Source organism: Spermophilus citellus (assembly GCF_964194105.1).
Source record: "Spermophilus citellus genome assembly, chromosome: 11".
NCBI classification, from domain to species: Eukaryota; Metazoa; Chordata; class Mammalia; order Rodentia; family Sciuridae; genus Spermophilus; species Spermophilus citellus.
This window is the reverse complement of record NC_138192.1, coordinates 69,122,961-69,143,711: the sequence shown is the minus strand read 5'-3', so window position 1 is coordinate 69,143,711 and position 20,751 is coordinate 69,122,961. Positions and strand designations below refer to the sequence as shown.

The window sequence follows — 20,751 nt, the reverse complement described above, 5'->3', positions numbered from 1 at the left end:
TAAACATCTTTAATGTGTTGTTTTGCCCAATCTGAGAAATATACCAAAACCCTATTTCCCTCAGTGGCCTTAAGACAAAGAGATCATGTTGGGTATTGAAGAATGAAACCATTTTTAGTCAAGTAATATGGGTAAACTTTTTTCTTGAATTCTAAGTAGCTATCTGAATATATAAGTCTATAAATGATTCATATGCAAGGAGGGATGTTGACTGTTACTAGGAAATGAACTGAAACTGGGGTAGGGAGTGAGCAAAAAGTTTATTTGTTATTAAGATTAAAATATTTTTTTACTTATTATGTTTAATGTTTTCTTTTAGGGTGTATTAAAAAGTTTCCCTTTTGTCAAGTAAGCACAGAAGAAGGCAAAGGAAAAATCTGGTGGAATCTTCGGAAAACCTGCTATAGCATTGTTGAGCACAACTGGTTTGAGACTTTCATTGTCTTCATGATACTTCTCAGTAGCGGTGCTTTGGTAAGTGAAAAGCATATTGGCAAGAATCAGGTTCTAGTAAATTTGCTTGTTTTCTAAAAATACTAGGAGCATAGACTGTGTTCAAGGATCAAAGGTAGAGGAATAGCTGTGCCTTGCAGACCTAGATACCCAGGGCTTAATTATGCAAAATTCCATTCAAAACAAATCAGAATCATGAATCAGCCAGATGAAATTTCTGCTCTGGTGTTTATCTAACATATGTTTTCCTCACGGATAAACCATTTAGAGATATTCTGTTGCACACACCATCCAGTTATCCCTAATAATAATTTTAACATTAGGGACTAAGAATATATTTTGGCTTTCATTGGCGAATCAACTTATTCTTTCAATATAAGCTAGATTATTTAGGGAATCATAAAAAAGTAAAGTTGGAATAAGCCACCTCTGTCTCTTATTAACAGAACCTCAGGTTATTTTGTGAGTTCACGTTACTCACTAAAAGCATGTTTTTGTAGCAGTAATGGAAGTAGATCCTTTTGGTGTGAGAAGCAGAAATAAAAGCCCACATGAAATCATCTCAGTTTTACCTGTTGGAGTTTATATGATGTTCAATGCTTTTGTGATGTTAGCCAATACAAATTATTGCTTCATACTAAATTATGCAATTTTGCAAGAATTTAAGGTAAAACGAAGTATTCTTGCTTCACAGGCTTTTGAAGATATATATATTGAACAGCGAAAGACTATCAAAACCATGCTAGAATATGCTGACAAGGTCTTTACTTATATATTCATTCTGGAAATGCTTCTCAAATGGGTAGCTTATGGATTTCAAACGTATTTCACTAATGCCTGGTGCTGGCTGGATTTCTTGATTGTTGATGTAAGTATCCTGAATGATTATTATGAAATTACTTTTAAAAGACCCAAGTTTGACATCACATATATTTCTAAGATTAAAACCTTGGCACTAAGAAACTATTTTCACTAATGCTGACATAATTGTACAGATTTTTAAAATTATGACAAATTAAAAAACGAAGAATATCTCACAAATAAAAGTAGAGGAAGTCCCCCAAAATGTAGACAGTGATAAGAAAAAGAAAAAAAAAAAACAGAGAAGGTTGTTGTATACCACAAGATGACAGCTAGCTCTTTTTCCTTTTCTCCTGAAAGTTAAGGACCTCAAGATAAAGGACATTTAAACAATCTGATAATTGACATCTAAGCACTTAGCTTATTAACAGCTCAATTAAAAAAAATCTCCAGGGGGCAAAGTCAAGACAGATTTGGGGGCATTAATTGTGGGAATTGAGCTCTAAGCCCTTATTAGAGTACATGTGACTAGATAATGTTAAATTAACCCATTTACTGTCTCTTTTCAGCCACATACCCACAGAGACAACAAAATGTGTTTCCATTTTTAAATCAGTAGTTGGATATACCAGTAGCTAATTAGATATTTACCATGCAAAGGGTTAGGTATGTGTCTGCTCTGAATCTGATTATGCTGGTTAGTCATCATAGGAACATGGCAATTATAGAATCTACCTGATTTACAACCTGTTTTTTTATTATTATTATTATTCCAAATGATAGAGAAGTGCTGGGGCAAAATGACAGTCATCTGCTTCTTTGTAGTCTGGGATATTCCATTGCACAAGGCTTCACAGTCTACCAACAGAGCAAGGTGCCTCATGCACTGTCTCTAGCTGTTTCCTAGCCATCCTAAACCACTTTATTTTTAGCTCTAACACTTGCCAATATGAATCAATGCCTGCCATATGTGTGCATTCATTCTTTTTATCAGTTTTGACAAGTCTGGGTCTATCCGATTCTACTCTTTTCTCTCATACATATTACACTCATGATTGTATAACCAAAATATATTTAACCCTTTGAGTTCATAATAAATCAACTTCCAAGTCACTTTTAATAAAGCATAAATGACCTCCAATTTCCATATCTGGCCTTTCATAAATAATAGTGGTGAATCTAAATATTGACTCAAAAATCTGTCCATTAAGGAAAGTTCAATATTCTCATATTTTGTAGCTAGAATGAATTTTAAAGAGTGTCTAGCCTTTATTCTAGATATCAGGAAACTGAAGCCTCAGTTTAAATAATTTTCCTGAAATAACACAACTGCTTAATAAAGCTGACACTAGTGTCCATGTTTCCTAATTCTCAATTCAGATTTCCTTTTTCTCCAATAGATTTTCAGTTTAACTGATCCACTCTAAACATTTTAGGCAAATAATGGAGGACGACTTGTGTGTGTGTGTGTGTGTGTGTGTGTGTGTGTGTGTGTGAGAGAGAGAGAGAGAGAGAGAGAGAGAGAGAGAGAGAGAGAGAGAGAAAATGATACTGGCTTTGGATTTAGCATGTATAATCATCTTCTCTCTGAAATAAGAGAACACCAAGTATGTTCAATAATCCACTCTACTCAAAATTTTGTCATGTATGTAGATCATGTTTGAAGATTTTAAAATGTGATAGAATCTCTCAAAAAAAAAGTAAACATAAAGGTTTTAAAAGTACAAGTACAATATCTTAAAATAGCTTCATAATCCATAGGGTACATTGTTGGAACTAAACCCAATAAGCACAAAAAACTAAAATGAATCACTACCAACAACAAAAATTCCTTTAAATGCATTAAAAAAAAAGCCAGGTGCAGTAGTGCACGCCTATAATCCCAGTGGATTGAAAGGCTGACAGGAGGATCCCAAGTTCAAAGCCAGCCTCAGCAATGGTGAGGAACTAAGTAACTCAGTGAGATCCTGTCTCTTAATAAAATATAAAATAGGGTTGGGATGTGGCTCAGTGGTAAAGTGCCCAAGTTCAGTTCCCAGAATATAAAAAAAATGTATATACGTGTATATTATATATTATATATGTGTATATATACATACACACACATATATAATATATATAATATATAATATCCACAGATATAATATTATATATTATATGCACTGTCTCTAGCTTGTATAACCAAAATATATTTAACCTTTGAGTTAATAAGAAATCAGTTTATAATGTATAATATACACATATTACATATGTGTATATTATATATTATATATATTATATATATATGTGTGTGTGTATGTGTGTATATGTATATATATATATATATATATATATATATATATTTATATACTTGAGACAGGTGTCTATGTAAACAATGTAACCCCTTTAATCCCCTACAAGGTAAAATTAGATTGCCGTATACTCTTTCTCAATCCTAAAATTCATTCATGTGTTCAGTAGACATGACTGGTGCCTAATAATAAGCACCATATTCTTTTCCAGACAGAGGAGATATGAAGATGATGGGGCAATCTGTCTATTAGAGCTTAGGCTCTATGGGGCAGGAAGTGGAGGAAGCAAAGAGCAAAAGTGTAAATAAATAAAACCTAAAAATCAGATTACTTGGCTGGGGTTGTGGCTCAGTGGTAAAAGTGTGCGCCTAGCATGTGTGAGGCCTTGGGTTTAATCCTCAGCACCACATAAAAATAAATAAAATAAAGGTATTGTGTCCAACTACAACTAAAAAAAAATAGATTAAAAAATTAGAAATAAAATAGGGTGGTGGGATAGGAGGTGATCATAGTGTGGGGAACAGGAGGACAAAGTCAGATTTTGTCCTCAAGGTGTCGCTGAAGAGGAGTTAGGAAGAGGGGACCATAAAATCCACTGGTTCTGGAGTGGGGAGGAGCTGATGATATTCAAGAGACAGAAAGGAAACTGGTGCGCTTGTGTGTGATGAAACATGAGTGAAAGTCAAAGAAACAGAATCTGTTTTAGCCCTCCTAGATAGAGAATGTAGATGAACAAGGACATCCAGAACCAAACCGTGAGGCACCTTAACACTTAGAAGTCAGGCAAAGAAGAAAGAGATAGTAAATTCGACTGAGAAGTCGTACTTGAGTGCATGGTGTCACAGAATCTCAGAGAAGATTTTATCAAAGGAAGGGAGAACTTGTTTTCAAAGGCTGCAGGAAGGTCACTTGGATTTGGCAAAAGGGAGAACATGGATGAGAGATGTTTCACAGAAGTGAAGGGAATAGAATGGTGTTGGAAAGATAGAGGAGAAAATAGAGACAAAGGAGTGAATGACAAGTATAGTAGATCAGTTTGGAGTCCAGAAGGACCTCAGAAGGACTCCATGCCTCTGCCATAATATCATACTAGGTGGACTACTTTTACTGTGTCTGTATGATTCTTTTTTTATTATCCCCAAATCAAAAAGGTATTATTTTTATAAAACCACAAATATATGGAACTATTTTAGAATTCTGCAAACTATATACCATAGGTACTGGCCATAGAGTGAACTAAATACATGATTTAATTAATATTTAATTGAAATTGGTTGGAAACAATCAAAATTCTTGTGATCCTTATCAAGTTTTGCTTAAGTGTCATTTTTCAGAAAATTAATCTGTGCATCTCATAATAACTTTAAATTTGGTTTTTAACTGTCCTAAGATGCTGATGTATCCAAAACAAACTCCATACTCAACCAGCAGGAAATATTTATTACACTCCCCGGTTCCACTTTATATGCAGCACAGCAGGGTGGTATGGCAGACAAGAGATGCTTGGATACAGGTTGCTGGGGAACTCTTCCCTGCCTGTTCAAGGGCTCCTTAGATTCCTGTCAGCTGTTCCGTTGATGTGAAGAGCAGAAGAATAGGGACACTTTCTGATCCTAATGTGGATTTCCAACTGCCAGCAACCTCTGGAATCTAGTGGTTCCTGCCTTAATTCTTGACATCCTGACATCCACAATAATGAAGCTAGATTGTTGTGATAGTAGCACAATGTATTATCTAGAACTTTTTAAGCCCTTATTGTGGGGATGAAAATCCCTAACCCTGATTTAGTGCTGTATATAGGTGCTACTGAAAGCACTTAACATATGCTAACTCATTTAATCTTCAGAATTCTATGAAATGGAAATGGTAATTATTCTCACTTGCAAATGGGGAAGCTGAGGCAATGAAAAGTTAAGTTGCTTGCCCAAGTTAGTATATCTAGTGTTTAAGCTGGATTTTGTACCAATTTGTAGTTTGTCGAGTGCCTCGCCAGTATAGAACATTAGCTTCAAACTTTAAGTATGTATGCTGAAATCTTTAAAACTCTTGCAAGAATCTACCTCTGTTTCTAATAAATTTAAAGTATCTCATTTCAAAATTGGCTTGATATGTTTAAATTAGCTAACCCAATAATAAAATGAGTTTCTGTCTTATACAGATGACATTTAACTTAAGTCAAAAGGAAACCAGAAAAATTTTTACATTATTGGTAATATTATGATAATCTTATCAGAATGATTTACACAGAATGTTTAAGCTACTTGATTAAATCAATCTATAATCAATATTCTGAGAATCAGACATTTCTTTTAAATTCCCTTTATTTTCCTAAATAAATCAAATATGCTACAAATTCCATCACAGGTTTGCCAGGAAGTTCAATATCATACACTTTTTTATTGTCTCACCTTTGGAAGTTTCAGAAACTCTGGGACATTGTAGCTCAGGGGGAAAAATAAGTTCTGCTGATCCTCATTATATCAGGGTTGCCACTCTGGCACTTTATTCTCTGAGCCATAAAATCCATTAAAAGAAACACTGTTTTGGATGGGTGCAGTGGTGCATATTTCATAATCCCATCAACATGGGAGGGCGGCTGAGGCAAGAGGATCTCAAATTCAAGGCCAGCCTCAGTGATTTAGCAAGATACTATTCAAATTAAAAAGAATTGGTGATGTAGATCAGTGGTAAAGCATCCCTGGGTTTAGTACTCAGTATAGAGGAAGAAGGGGAAACGGAGAAATGTTTTATCAGGCTCATACCTATAAACCCAGTTGCTCTGGAGGCTGATAGCAAGAGAATCCCAAGTTCAAAGTCAACCTGGGCAAATAAGTGAAACACCATCTCAAAAGAAATAATAAAAAGGGTTGGAGTTGTAGCTCAGTGGTAGAACACTCCTGGGTTCAATGCTTAGTACCAAAACACTACAAAACAAAATAAAAGTCCAAGGAGCACAGTTTCATTAATGTCTACTTCTCTAATAGTCCCATTCCTGTATAGGGTAGTGAAATGCAAGTGGTACCTCCTAGCCTTTGAATGCCTGTCTTCCTATAGTTCCAGCACCCATTGGTTCTGGACATGATCTTTCTTTTCCTTTCAAAGCATTAGCTTTCTTACTTTCGAGTCTTGAGAAGTTTGCAGCCACCTCCTTTCAAAAACTCTTATCTTAAATAAAGGACTTGGTTGGGAAAATGGAATAAGTCTTCAAACAGTACCTATAAGAACATTTAAAAAGCTGTTAATATCTCCTGAAGCATAGTCTAAAACATAGAAACCTCTGAGTCCTTTAATAACCTGTCCAATCTTTCCTGTCTTCTGTAGCAGCAAACCCAAGACAGAAATAATAGCTCCATAAATTATTCTGCCACTGATCAAGTTCAATATTTAAGTCATTTCTTATTCTGTTGGATTCTGTGAGATACGTTCTAAATTAAACCATGAAGAGAAAGTGGTTCCTTTTGCCTTTAAAAACCATGTGCTAGTTTTAGTGTCACCCTTGATACCAGGTGTTCCTGAGCAGACCTTTTCTTTCTTTCTTTCTTTCTTTCTTTCTTTCTTTCTTTCTTTCTTTCTTTCTTTCTTTCTTTCTTTCTTGCTTTCTTTCTTTCCCTCTTTCTTTCTCTCTCTCTCTCTCTCTCTCTCTCTCTCTCTCTCTTTCTGTGGATGGGTGGTGCTCAACTTACTAATGCAAATATGATACCTACTTCTTGGAATTTGTGCATGTAATCAAGAAATAACATTAAAACAAAAAAGTCCCCTGACCTGAAAAGGACATGTCTTCTTTTATTTTTAATATTTCATATGTTTAAGTACAATTTAACAAATGTATAAATATCAGAAAGGTGTATGACCACTCTAAATAATAGATACTAATTCTCATCATAAGTATAATAGATAATTTGGATAGAATTTTTTCAGGTAAAAATTTCCCCTTATTTATTTATCCAATACATAACCACTAAAGTATGTTCAGTCAGAGAGTTTTAGGCATGTTAAGTAAAAAAGTGTTTCATCCCAGATAATAAAAAGTTTGCATGACTGCAAGGGAAGACAAGGTATCTAACCAATTGACTCTATTATATGTAAGTACCTCAAGAATGCAGAGTCAGATGCTACAAAATTTTGGGAGAGAAACATGATTGCTAATCAACAATACTAAGAACCCATCCATGGAAGATCTGGCTTTTAAACTAAGCCTTCAATAATCTTTGGCATATACATAGGTTGTAAAGGGATCTACAGCATGACATATCTAGCAGGAGGGGGTTACAAATGTTTGTAAGAGTAGGCAAGTATTGAAGTTTCATTATACTCAGTAGTTGGGGATGAGGCTGGTGGGTAAAATGATCCCATGGTGCAGAAGCAAAGGATGTATGTCTAAACCTTCATTCAGCATAGCATCCTGTGCCTTTAGTCAATAGTTAATTTATTGGTGGACTAATTAATTTTTTTTTCCTTTTGTAGGTTTCTTTGGTCAGTTTGGTAGCCACTGCTCTTGGCTACTCAGAACTTGGTGCCATCAAATCCCTCCGGACACTCAGAGCTTTAAGACCTCTAAGAGCCTTATCTCGATTTGAAGGAATGAGGGTAAGACTAGAAGCTCTTTAAGATTCATATCAAAATTACATGTAGTCAGTCATTTAGATTCAGAGGACTACCATCCTCTTCTGATATTTACATCAGAGAATTACAAAACTTGACAGCATGAATCTTAGTGACCACTAAGTGTAACCTCTTGAAATTGAAATTTAGTTTAGGCCTTTCAAAATTGTGATAGAATCCAGGTTTGGGATCACAGTTCAAGGATGTCGTTTCCACAACATCCAAAAAGTTCGTGCTGCCAGTTATTTCTTTTCATTGCCTACACATTTTAAAATGACTGCTGACTGTTGACATTCATCCTATGAGGGTTTTGTTTTTGTTTTTGTTTTGTTTTTTGTTTTTTTAACCCTTCATAATATTTAAATTTGCTTCTTCAACAAGTACTGGTAAGGTTTTCTCTTCTTATGGAGATAGCCTGTATTTTCCCTTGAATGAATACTCCTCACTTTCCCTCCAAAGCCCTCTGTCTCTTGAGATTGCCTCCATTCTCCCTTGAATATATATCTACTTTCCTAAATAAGCTTCTGTCTGGGCCTTTAGGGCAGGGGGAGGTACTGTTAAGGAATTAAAGGCAGAATGGTTTTTGTGTACTTTAACTCTTGAATCAACATTAGTAATAAAAATTGATGCTGGGCATGGTGGTGCATGTCTGTAATTCCAGTGACTCCGAAGGCAGAGACAGAAGGATGACAAGGTCAAGGTCAGTCTCAGCAATTTAGCAAGGCCTTTAGCAATTTAGTGAGACCCTGTCTCAAAAAAATAAACAAATAATTTTTTTAAAGGAATTGAGAATGTTGTTCAGAGGTCAAGCACCCTTAGGTTCAATTGCCAAAACCCCCCAAAACTGTTATACATCCAAGAAAACAACATAAATAGTAGGCTCCAACAAAATCTGTATATTCTGAGCACCAAAATAAGTTGTTAAGCTAATTTGCTAAGTATTTCAAACAACCCCAAGCTTTGTTTTATAGATCTCACTTTTAAGTGAGATTTTCAAGGAGGTTCACTTTTTTTTTTTAAGAGAGAGTGAGAGAGGAGAAAGAGTGAGAGAATTTTTTTTTTTAATATTTATTTTTTAGTTCTCGGCGGACACAACATCTTTGTTGGTATGTGGTACTGAGGATCGAACCCGGGCCGCACGCATGCCAGGCGAGCGCGCTACCGCTTGAGCCACATCCCCAGCCCAAGAGGTTCACTTTTTCCATAGCACTTTCATTTTCCTTTCAGTTCTCTTCCTTAGTACTTTAGATATCATGCATCTAAACATGACCTACACGCTTACCACACCCCACTCAGTACTCTTTGGCACAAAGGCCAGCTTTGTTTAATCTGGTTTGCAAATGCACACAGATATTAAATTTCTTCAAGGCCACAAGACTTTTATGTTAGAAGGTGGTTTATTTGGGGCAATAAAAATGCTTCAGCCTTGACTACAAAATTTATTCATCCGAGAGAATGAAACCACTCTGCAGAATCTCCAAAAGCATTGCAAGCAAAAAACACTTGGTTTTTAATTTTATTTCATTGCTACTGTTCACAGATTCATAAATTATCATACAATTTCCCATTTCTCAAACAAACGTGTACTATTACTGATAAGAAAGATTTAGGCCCTCTTCTGTTTTCATATCAATAGTTCATTTCAGAAGGGAGGTGGCAATTGAAAAAATTGAAAACAAATAAATATGCTGTAATATAAAAATCATTTCATTAACATTTTAATTCACTTATATGGAAGAATTACCATTCCAATATTCAAATAAACGTATCATAGTCTTTTTTTTTTTTAGATAGTAGAATTTGTAGAGGCATGCAGGTTATTTTACACAAATTTTAGTAAGAAACGTAACATAGTATGCATAGTATATATAGCTTAATTTCAGAGAGAAATGAAATTCAATTAGTACAGGAAATTTTTACAATTTTACATTTCAGATTTTTATGTCAGTTTTAAATTCTTTGATATTTATGTCTAAAATGTCTATAGTATTTTTAATCAAATAGTAGCTTCATTCAACATAAATGCTAAACAAAAATAGTCCAATTTGAATTAGATTAAATTAGGTAAGAAAAGTTACTTTTGAGCGCTGTAGAGATTTCAAAATATATCTTAACCTCTTCAGAATTTAACGAGGTGAAAGGTAATTGAATTTCCCTTTCACAAAATCAGTCAGCCTGGTCTGATGAAAAAGTTTGTGCCCTGAAGTGACCATTTAGAAGACCATAGAAGACTAATGGGGACATGTGTGCAATATGTTCATGTCTACAGATATCTCACCTCCTTTCCTATTTTGATATGTTTTTTAAATGGAGATTTGCCAATAGGAAATAAAAGGACCTTGTAAATTCCTAACTTTATTCTTCATAGTCATTAAATGTTACTGATACGAGGATAAAGATTTAAGACATGTTTATTTGTAAAGGGTTTGTTTGCTCATTTTTGTCCAAATCATTATTCAGTATTTAATATTCTGGATAATTAAAAATGTATTGCTAAAAGATGATTATTTCTTCTGTTGACATTTATCGCACCTTTTCCTCCCTTTTTTCGCTACCACACATTTTCTGACTCCATCTTACTGTATCGGATTTTTGTTTGTTTCTTTTCATATTTTGGTATAGTTTGCTTCCCTTAAATTCTTAGCCCTTTAGTTGTGTCACTGTTTTAAACCTAAAGTAATAATTCACCTAAGTTGTTACTTAACTCCTTTCAAAATATCCTATAATACTAAATACATAAACGAAAGGAACGTTTTCCACTTTGAACATTTGTAAATGGTCTTCTTGTTTCCCCTTCTAGGTGGTGGTGAATGCTCTGGTGGGAGCCATTCCCTCAATCATGAATGTGCTGCTGGTCTGTCTCATCTTCTGGCTGATCTTTAGCATCATGGGTGTGAATCTGTTTGCTGGCAAGTTCTACCACTGTGTTAACATGACAACAGGCAACATGTTTGAAGTTAGTGAAGTCAACAATTTGAGTGATTGTCAAGCTCTTGGCAAGCAAGCTCGGTGGAAAAACGTGAAAGTAAACTTTGACAATGTTGGCGCTGGCTATCTTGCCTTGCTTCAGGTGGTAAGTGATATACCGTATGAGTTTTGACTACATTTTCAACATGTTTCAAGTAAGATCATCTCTCTAATGTTCTTCATTTGAGTGATCAATATTTGACAGTGGAAAGTAGATGATAACACGTATAATATTGACTCTAAAGATGTTGCTGTTGTTTATTATATTCCTAGTCTGCAACCTTTAGAATGTTTGAGCATAATTTCATATTTCTTCTTCCTTTTTTTTACTATTGAGCACTACTTTCATTTTTAGTTTTCTTTAGCAATCATTGTCAAAAGAGAAATTTAGTATTAAAATGATAATCTATAAATTGTAGTAGTGATAATTTAAATGTACAAATTATTAACCAGATAATTTATTGTAGCAATGTCTAAATAAATGTGATTGTGTCATGTGAGGAAATATAAATGTTATGGGATGGATTTCAAAATAATGTACTGTTTAATTTTCTTTTACTTAGATGGTAGTATATTATCTAACCAATGATTAGTAAAATTTGAGTTTTGTTTAAACCATGGGTTTGAATCATAAAGCTTACTCTTTGGTAAGAAAGGGATGTGAGACTGAGACGAAATTTTCATCCATCTAGCTAAATTCTAGTCTCTAGCTAAATTTTATTGCAGAAAAAAATTAGAACATCTTCTAAGAGAAATAAAGAAAACAAGTTCAAAACTCTAAATACCAATCTTTTTCCATTTAATTTTTTTATTCCATTCACTCCAATCTCTTCATAGAAAAATTCATATCATGCCAAAATTTATTTGCAACAATATTTTCAGATCTTCATCTGGTATGATGCCATAGTCTTGGATGAGGTTTTTATGTGAAATTCAAATATATTTTGTTTACAGGCCACGTTTAAAGGCTGGATGGACATTATGTATGCAGCTGTTGATTCACGAGATGTAAGTGTTACTCAAATACTATCTGTTAATAGCTGCTAGATGTTCCATAGTGACTATTGTTGATAATTCAATTGAGAGACCCAAAATTGTATGTTATATAAAATTAGAATATTTGTTATTATATGTGGAAATGGACTCTTAAAGCCAGTATACTATGATGGTTGATTGGATTATAATTTGGTTAATCTATGTCTAATATATAATACATTTCTGTAATGAAAGGATATCTAACTGCATGGATTATGAGACATCAGATCAGTCCTGTAAGTGAGACTCCTCCACTCAGCAGTGATTGTCTCTCCCTGTCCCTGGAGAGTATATGATAAACCAGCCTGTGAAGCAACTTCCAAGAATATTATGATACAGAAAAACAAGCAAGTTTCAGGAAAATGCAATTTCGAAAATAGAAATAAAAACAACTCCTCAGAACATAACTGTTCATGCTGTATTTCCCTCTTAGAAGTCAATGTTCTATTAAAGGTATATTTGAAAGAAGCAGCATTTCCAAAACCACACTGAAAAGATTGCCAAACATTATGATAAGACCAATAACAGGCTCAAAATGTTTGCCCTATTTATATCATTGTTATTTATGCTAAAAAAAATATGTTACATAAAGATATGTTACATTGTGTAAGACACAGTGGGGAAAAAGATTCAAGAAAACTGTAAAATTGGAAAATTTTCATGCTAATTTGAAAAAAAGAATTGTTTTTCTAAAATAGTATCTTAAGAAAAGGTAAAAGTAGCTCTATATTCAGTAAAATCCCTCACTACATTATTAATCTACTTTAATCATTCAATATTTTAATATTTTCAATATTATTTAGGTTAAACTTCAACCTGTATATGAAGAAAATCTTTATATGTATTTATACTTTGTCATATTCATCATCTTTGGATCTTTCTTCACTCTGAATCTATTCATTGGTGTCATCATAGATAACTTCAACCAGCAGAAAAAGAAGATAAGTACTTCCCAGCTTTTGCTGTTCTGAGTTTCTGTCTGTTCTATCACCAAGTAACCAGGATACCCACAGCCATGACTGCCTCAGACGACTGTGTTGTATTACTTTCAGTATGCTGCATGGTCAGCTAAGCTACTGCCCCAATCAGTGGCTCCCCTCCATTTCAGAGCTGCTGTGGTGTCTTTCTTACCCAAAAGCATGACCACTGATGCAGAATATCCTTGGATCTCCCATTTGTCTTGTGGAGGCTTTTAGGAATTGCCTCCACTCATTTTTCTGACCTCATCTTCTCCCACATCTCATTCTCTGTAGCTACTACTCTGCTACCCAGTCACTCCCCACCTACCAGCTAATGCCACAAGGAGTTGCTACACACACAGCTGATTTTCACTGACCTTTTCTGAGCAAGCCATGCCCTTGTATCTCCATGACTTTACCTGTGATATTTTCTCTTCCTGGGGTGTTTTGTACAGCAAACTCTTACTCATCCTTTAAGGCCTAGTTTAGGGCACCCTTCTATGTAAAGCCTGTCTCAGAATTTATTATTGACTCTGTAGAACAATTTTTTCCCCAAATCACTATGCAGTTTTCCTCTATGTTTTCAGTTTCCTGCCCTGGTCAAATACAAGACACTGTGTCTTTTTTTTTTTTTTAAGTACCAAGAATTGACCAAGGGGTGCTTAACCACTAAGTCACATCCCCAACTGGTTTTTGTATTTCAGTTTGAGACAGGGTCTTATTAAGTTGCTTAAGATCTCACTAATTTGCGGAGGCTGGCTTTGAACTTGTGATTCTCCTGCCTCAGCCTCCCCCAGATAATGTGATTACAGGCATGTTTTATGAATGCCCTCACTGTGTCTTGTATATCTATGGATTACTAATAGCCAGTACATAGCTCAGCACACAAAAAGAGTTCAAAACAAATTGTTGAATAAGGCAGCGAACTTGTCAATAGTGAAATGGACTAATAAAACATACTTTGTTTCATGAAGATATATTTCAGATCCTTAAGCCTCCTTCTAAACAACATAATCAGTTAGGTCCCTGTGCTAATCAGAATTTTGTTTGCTTATGGGTTTTGCATAATATTAAAGTATTCCAAATTTATCATAAATATGAGAAGCAGAAAGATTCTAGATGTAGTAGAATAATATCTTTTTTAAACTGAGAAAAAATTAAAGGAAGACTTGGAAATATTTTGGTAAAGGTGCTGTTGTGACACGTGTTGGGATTGTAACCAGTTTTGTACTATGTCTTTACTTTGGAGGTCAAGATATCTTTATGACAGAGGAACAGAAAAAATATTACAATGCAATGAAGAAACTTGGATCCAAGAAACCTCAGAAACCCATTCCTCGGCCTTCAGTGAGAATTATTCATAATCTTTGCAATTTCAAAGTTTCCATATAATCTAATTGAGTAGTGCTCAGAATCAGAACTTTTGGGTGATGTCACCAATGTATAGACCTAATTATGAAGTTTATATTGTGTGTAAACTTCAACTGCTATACTCAATAACAACTTCCAAGTTCTTAAAGTGAGATAATATTCTTTACCTTTTACAAATTGAAAATCTCCAGATCAGGGTTCCCACTAATTGATTTCAAAGCAAGGTTCATCCTTCTGCTGCCACCAACCCATCTGGCTTGCTGTTCATCTGGTCTTAAGTGGTACTCTCACATCCTCTTAAGTAGGTGGAGATTTCCAGCTGCCAAGGCCTCCTCCCTCTATGCTCTTGGTTCTTGCATTCTTAAGACTAGAATATATTCCTACCCTATTTAGAATGGAAGAATGCCATCCAAGTTGTTTGTTGTTTCACTACATACACCAAAAAAGAAAAAAGCTTATTGATAATGCATATGCTAGAGCTTCATGATAATGGAATGTCATAATGATAAGTTATGTTGGCAGAACTGTATTCTAACTCATCTATCCTCTAAGATTGGTAACAAATAAGGAAACTGAGGCTCAAAGAAGATAATTATTGTATCCCAGGTCACAAAATGTGATTTCCAGAATTGGGGCTTTGCAAGATCTCATGAATCCTATAAGTGATTTTGCTTTATAATACTTTTTAATAGTAATTGGATAATGTATGCATGTATAAGTATGTAAAAACAAATCCTATTAGTATATATAAATATAATGCACCAATAAAAATGTCAGAAAAAAGAGTCATTGGAGCTCAGAGGTGTTAAGTAGGAGACAAAGGGACGTAGAATACTGTACATAGAAGGGAATGAAACTACTTTACTGAAACTCATTAAATTTCGAAGCAAGTCATGACCTTTGTTTTTTGGTAAGCCATATAATTTTATGTTTTTATTTAACATCATAAAAAACTTCTTTAAGTAGTAAAGTTGTATTTAACTACAATGTTAAAATAGGACTATTCGAAAGGATGTACTTCCTAAAATGACTGTAAATTAGACAAAAACAAAATTTTTTGTCATGTAGGTTTACTGAGGCACAGGCAAAAACAAAGACAGATGAAGAGAAAAAGAAATGAATTAACAAACACATAGAAACACGAAATGGGAAAAAGTAGAATAGTATGGAAAAGTGACTCACTTATTTTGAAGAAGTAAAAAAGGTTTCACTGAAAATCCCTAAAATGTTGATAAATGACCTAGGGTGTCTATCTATATAAAAATCTGTCTATATTAACCTAATTTCTAAGTTCTTATTACTAGTTGCCATTTTTTTTATAAAAATCATCATAATTATTAGACTCAAGCAAAGTCTATACATACTGTCAGCCAATTGCCACTCTTTTATGTCTAGTCATCTTTTTCTCTCCATGTGTTCTAAATGTAGAAATAAACCAAATGTGGGGGTCATGTGTTAGATAGATCGATATTAATAAGAAGAATAATGGAGCACAAAGTGTTTAGGGTAATGTGAGTAGATACACATCTCGTAACCATATGTGGAAAGAGTTTTCTCTATAATTTTAATGGATCATTATTTATAAAATACATACATTAACCTCCTCTCCCTTCTCTCTTTCTAGAACAAATTCCAGGGAATGGTGTTTGATTTTGTAACCAGACAGGTCTTTGATATCAGCATCATGATCCTCATCTGCCTCAACATGGTCACCATGATGGTAGAAACTGATGACCAGAGCAAATACATGACTCTAGTTCTGTCCCGAATCAACCTCGTGTTCATTGTCCTGTTCACTGGGGAGTTTGTGCTGAAGCTCATCTCCCTCAGATACTACTACTTCACTATAGGCTGGAACATCTTTGATTTTGTAGTAGTGATTCTCTCCATTGTCGGTAAGAACATTTTAATTACAGAGGTACAGTTACAGTGAAACAGTTCCCCCAAGTCCTACCAGCTGCTTAACAGGGAAATTAGGTGTGAGAAAAATTGATTATGTAGATCTCAAGTTCAGTGCTAACTAATCTGAATGAAAACTCTGAAATCTGGGTGTATGGACAAAGCTGATAGTTAGAATCATGTTAGAAATACTGAATAGGGGATGGGTGGGGAGGATAGGAAACAAAAGTCATCATATTCACATAGTCTTAAACAAAAATCACAGGCTGAGGGAAGAGTCTCTGAAAAGTCATCAAAAGAGAATAGAGTTATACCATAAAAAGCTGAAGAAATGACCAGCACTGCTCAGAGGAGTTAACAGTTTTCCAAAAGAATGAGTGATGACATCTGAGACTTCCCTTGAAAGTAGGATTGAGTTTTAACAGAAGAGAAGATATGGTATCATAGAACAATAAATTTAGAAAATTTGTATCAAATAGTGTTCATTTTCCTCTCACTAAAGAATGTCATTAAAAAATAGAAAACAGATGTATTTAGATATTTCATAAGTAGTCTTTGAAATTTCCACAATTGATTTGTGGGGATAAGCATTCATAGAAATTTGGGATATATGATCTTAAATTGCCATGATAATATCTGAGATTATCTTAAAATTTTCAAAAGTCTATATTGGTTTATGATATTCTACAATCATTGTACTATTTAATTGCTAAAATCCAAGAGTATACAATTATTTAGTAAAGGTTTACATTCTGTTGTTTTCACAGACTACACAGAGATAAGGCAACCATATAAGCACAATGTATTCACTATTTAGCTCTATTCTGTATTTTTACACAGGAATGTTTCTTGCTGAGCTGATAGAAAAATATTTTGTGTCCCCAACCTTGTTCCGAGTGATCCGTCTTGCCAGGATTGGCCGAATCCTACGCCTGATCAAAGGGGCTAAGGGAATCCGCACACTGCTCTTTGCTTTGATGATGTCCCTTCCTGCCTTGTTTAACATCGGCCTCCTGCTCTTCCTGGTCATGTTCATCTATGCCATCTTTGGAATGTCCAACTTTGCCTATGTTAAGAAGGAAGCTGGAATCGATGACATGTTCAACTTTGAGACCTTTGGCAACAGCATGATCTGTCTGTTCCAAATCACCACCTCTGCTGGCTGGGATGGATTGCTGGCACCTATTCTCAATAGTGCCCCACCTGACTGTGACCCTGACGCAATTCACCCTGGAAGCTCAGTTAAGGGAGACTGTGGGAACCCCTCTGTTGGGATTTTCTTTTTTGTCAGTTACATCATCATATCCTTTCTGGTCGTGGTGAACATGTACATCGCTGTCATCCTAGAGAACTTCAGTGTTGCTACTGAAGAAAGTGCAGAGCCCCTGAGTGAAGATGACTTTGAGATGTTCTATGAGGTTTGGGAGAAGTTTGATCCCGATGCAACCCAGTTCATAGAGTTCTCCAAGCTCTCTGATTTTGCAGCTGCCTTGGATCCTCCTCTTCTCATAGCAAAACCAAACAAAGTCCAGCTCATTGCTATGGACCTGCCGATGGTCAGTGGAGACCGGATCCATTGCCTCGACATTTTATTTGCTTTTACAAAGCGTGTTTTGGGTGAGAGTGGAGAGATGGATGCCCTTCGAATACAGATGGAAGATAGGTTCATGGCATCGAACCCCTCTAAAGTCTCTTACGAGCCTATCACTACCACTTTGAAGCGCAAACAAGAGGAGGTGTCGGCTGCTATCATTCAGCGTAATTTCAGATGCTATCTTTTAAAGCAAAGGTTAAAAAACATATCAAGTAAATATAACAAAGAAACAATCAAAGGGAGGATTGACTTACCTATAAAAGAAGGTATGATTATTGACAAATTAAATGGGAATTCCACCCCAGAGAAAACAGATGGAAGTTCCTCTACCACTTCCCCTCCTTCCTATGATAGCGTTACAAAACCAGACAAAGAAAAGTTTGAGAAAGACAAGCCAGAAAAAGAAAGCAAAGGGAAAGAGGTCAGAGAAAATCAAAAGTAAAAAAGAAACAAAGCATTATCTTTGTAATCAATTGTTTACAGCCTATGGAGGTATAGTGTGTGTGTCAACTGGACTCCAGAGGAAGTCCTTGCCAAACTGACTGTTGTAACAAATACTCATGGTCAGTGCCTATACACGACAGTGACCTCTCTGTCACTGCAACTCTGTGAGACAGGGTATCCACATTGACAAGAGGTTGCTGCTTCATTACCAGCTGACACTGCTGAGGAGGACTCAATGGCTACCTAGACCACAGGGAAAGCTGTGCAAAGTGATCGTTGTGACTACACCAAACACCTTTAGTACAGTACTCACATCTGCTCTATTTTTAACTTCCGTATCTGCCATATTTTTACAAAATTTGTTCTAGTGGATTTCCCTGGTCCTTGATTCATAGTTTATTCATAATATTATGTCACTATTTTTGTAAATGAGGTTTATGTTGAGGGAAAATTATATAAGAGCTCTGTGTTCCTACTCCATAAGTCTTTTAAATAATCAGACAAAAATATTTTGCCTGAGCTGGGCGTGGTGGCACATGCCTGTATTCCCAGTGACTGGGGGAGGCTGAAGCAGGAGGATCACAAGTTCAAGACTAACCTCAGCATGTAGCGAGGCTCTAGGCAACTTAGTGAAACCCTGTCTCAAAATAAAAAAAATAAAAAGGGCTGGGGATATGGCTTGGTGATTAAGTATCCCTGGGTTAAATCCCCAGTAACAAAAAAATAATAATAATTTTTTTTTTTGCCTGATGAAATCCTTGCTCAAAACCAGAAAAAAAAAATTCTGATGTTCACAGTTTCAAGTACTTCCATTTTTCTAGATGCTTTAATTTAAAAAGTGTTTTAGTCTGTTATGTTTGTTTACATCTGAACAGTTATGTGCCTGTAAAGTGTCCTCTAATATTTAAAGGATTATTTTTATGCAAAGTATTCTGTTTCAGCAAGTGCAAATTTTATTCTAAGTTCCAGAGATCTATATTTAATTTTGGTTAAAGGCTTTCCAAAAAAAGTAATCTAATAAATCTGTTCTAGAAAAGTATATCTAAAGTATGACTTTAGAGTAGTTCCACTTCCTGCTGCAGTATTGCTTTGCTATCTTCTGCTCTGGGCAAAGCTGAAGGTTTATGTCAATTAAATACCCTCTTTTATGTAAATAGTTATTTTATCCTGTGGTGCATGTTTGGGCAAATATATACACATATATAGCCCAATAAACAACTTATATTAAATTAAATATGTACCACAGTTTATGTGTCTTTTGCGAGCTTCCAACAGGGATGTAACCTGTTCACTCATTACACATAAATAGTTTGAAGGCTATCACTAATGCATGTCAATATTGCCTATGCTGCTCTATTTTACTCGATCCATTCTTCACGAGTCTTGGTTAGAAGTCACACGTTGGTGGTAGAATGAAGTCAACCAGCTCTGTCTACATGTCAAGCATAATAATAGATTGAAGTTATTAAAAGACTCCTTTACTTTCACATTTTTAATTCAACTTGAGTATCATACAGTGTCTCTCTCAATTTCAACGAAACAAACTGCGTATAGCCTATCGTCATATTCATATTTTGCTAAAAGTATGTCCAAAACTTGTTAAAATATAAATAATGTAAAAATATGATCAATTTTATTTGTCAACATTTTGTACATAAGAAAATTATTTTCAGGTTGATGACATGGCAATTTATTTTACTTTATGCTTTTGCTTTTTATTTATAATCATAATTCCAAACTTTTGAATCCACAAGACTTTTCAATAGATAATTTCCTAAAATAAAAGTTAGACAATGGGTTTTTTGGATTTCTTTGTTATACTATATTTTCTACCATTCCAATAGGAAATACATTGGTCAAAAACTCAAACCTAGACCATTTTCTACCAACAATGGTTGCCTCAAAATAACCCTTCATTCATGGAATTTTTTTTAACTTTTGTAGTATTTGCATATGCAGACTAGGCTTATTTTTTTAATTCCTGCTGCACTAAAGTTATTACAGATATAACTCTGTCCTTTTAAGCCATGAACAAGTGGCAAAGTTGTGCAATTACCTAACATGTTATAAATTTTTGTTTTTTGCACAAACCAAAACTTTAATGTTAACTACTTTTACAAAACTATTTATTGTAGTGTATTGATGAACTGCATGCAGGGGATTGCTATTACTAAAAAAAGAATGGTGAGCTACTTCATTATTGAGCCAAAAGAATAAATATTTCATTTTTTTATTGTATTTCATTTGTTTGCCTCTGATTGTTTTTATTGTTGGCTGTTTAAAATATATATAATTAATGAAACATGTTATTGATCTGATATAAGTACATGAAAGT

General features: G+C 34.7%; 1 protein-coding gene across 3 annotated transcripts in view; it reads left to right on the top strand.

The window, feature by feature from the left end:
- Positions 1 to 18,865, top strand: part of LOC308631159 (sodium channel protein type 3 subunit alpha) — a gene marked incomplete at its 5' end in the record, with an annotated part of 82,616 nt that extends 63,751 nt beyond the window's left edge. For all 3 annotated transcript variants that reach the window (XM_081262147.1, XM_081262146.1, XM_081262148.1), the window contains 9 exons: positions 320 to 474; positions 1,148 to 1,321; positions 8,010 to 8,132; positions 10,948 to 11,220; positions 12,069 to 12,122; positions 12,953 to 13,094; positions 14,358 to 14,455; positions 16,104 to 16,374; positions 17,219 to 18,865. In XM_081262147.1, coding sequence (XP_081118273.1) covers positions 320 to 474; positions 1,148 to 1,321; positions 8,010 to 8,132; positions 10,948 to 11,220; positions 12,069 to 12,122; positions 12,953 to 13,094; positions 14,358 to 14,455; positions 16,104 to 16,374; positions 17,219 to 18,414 — 2,486 coding nt within the window. In that variant the 3' untranslated portion in view covers positions 18,415 to 18,865. The remainder of the gene's footprint in view (positions 1 to 319; positions 475 to 1,147; positions 1,322 to 8,009; positions 8,133 to 10,947; positions 11,221 to 12,068; positions 12,123 to 12,952; positions 13,095 to 14,357; positions 14,456 to 16,103; positions 16,375 to 17,218) is intronic.
- Positions 18,866 to 20,751: the final 1,886 nt, after the last annotated feature.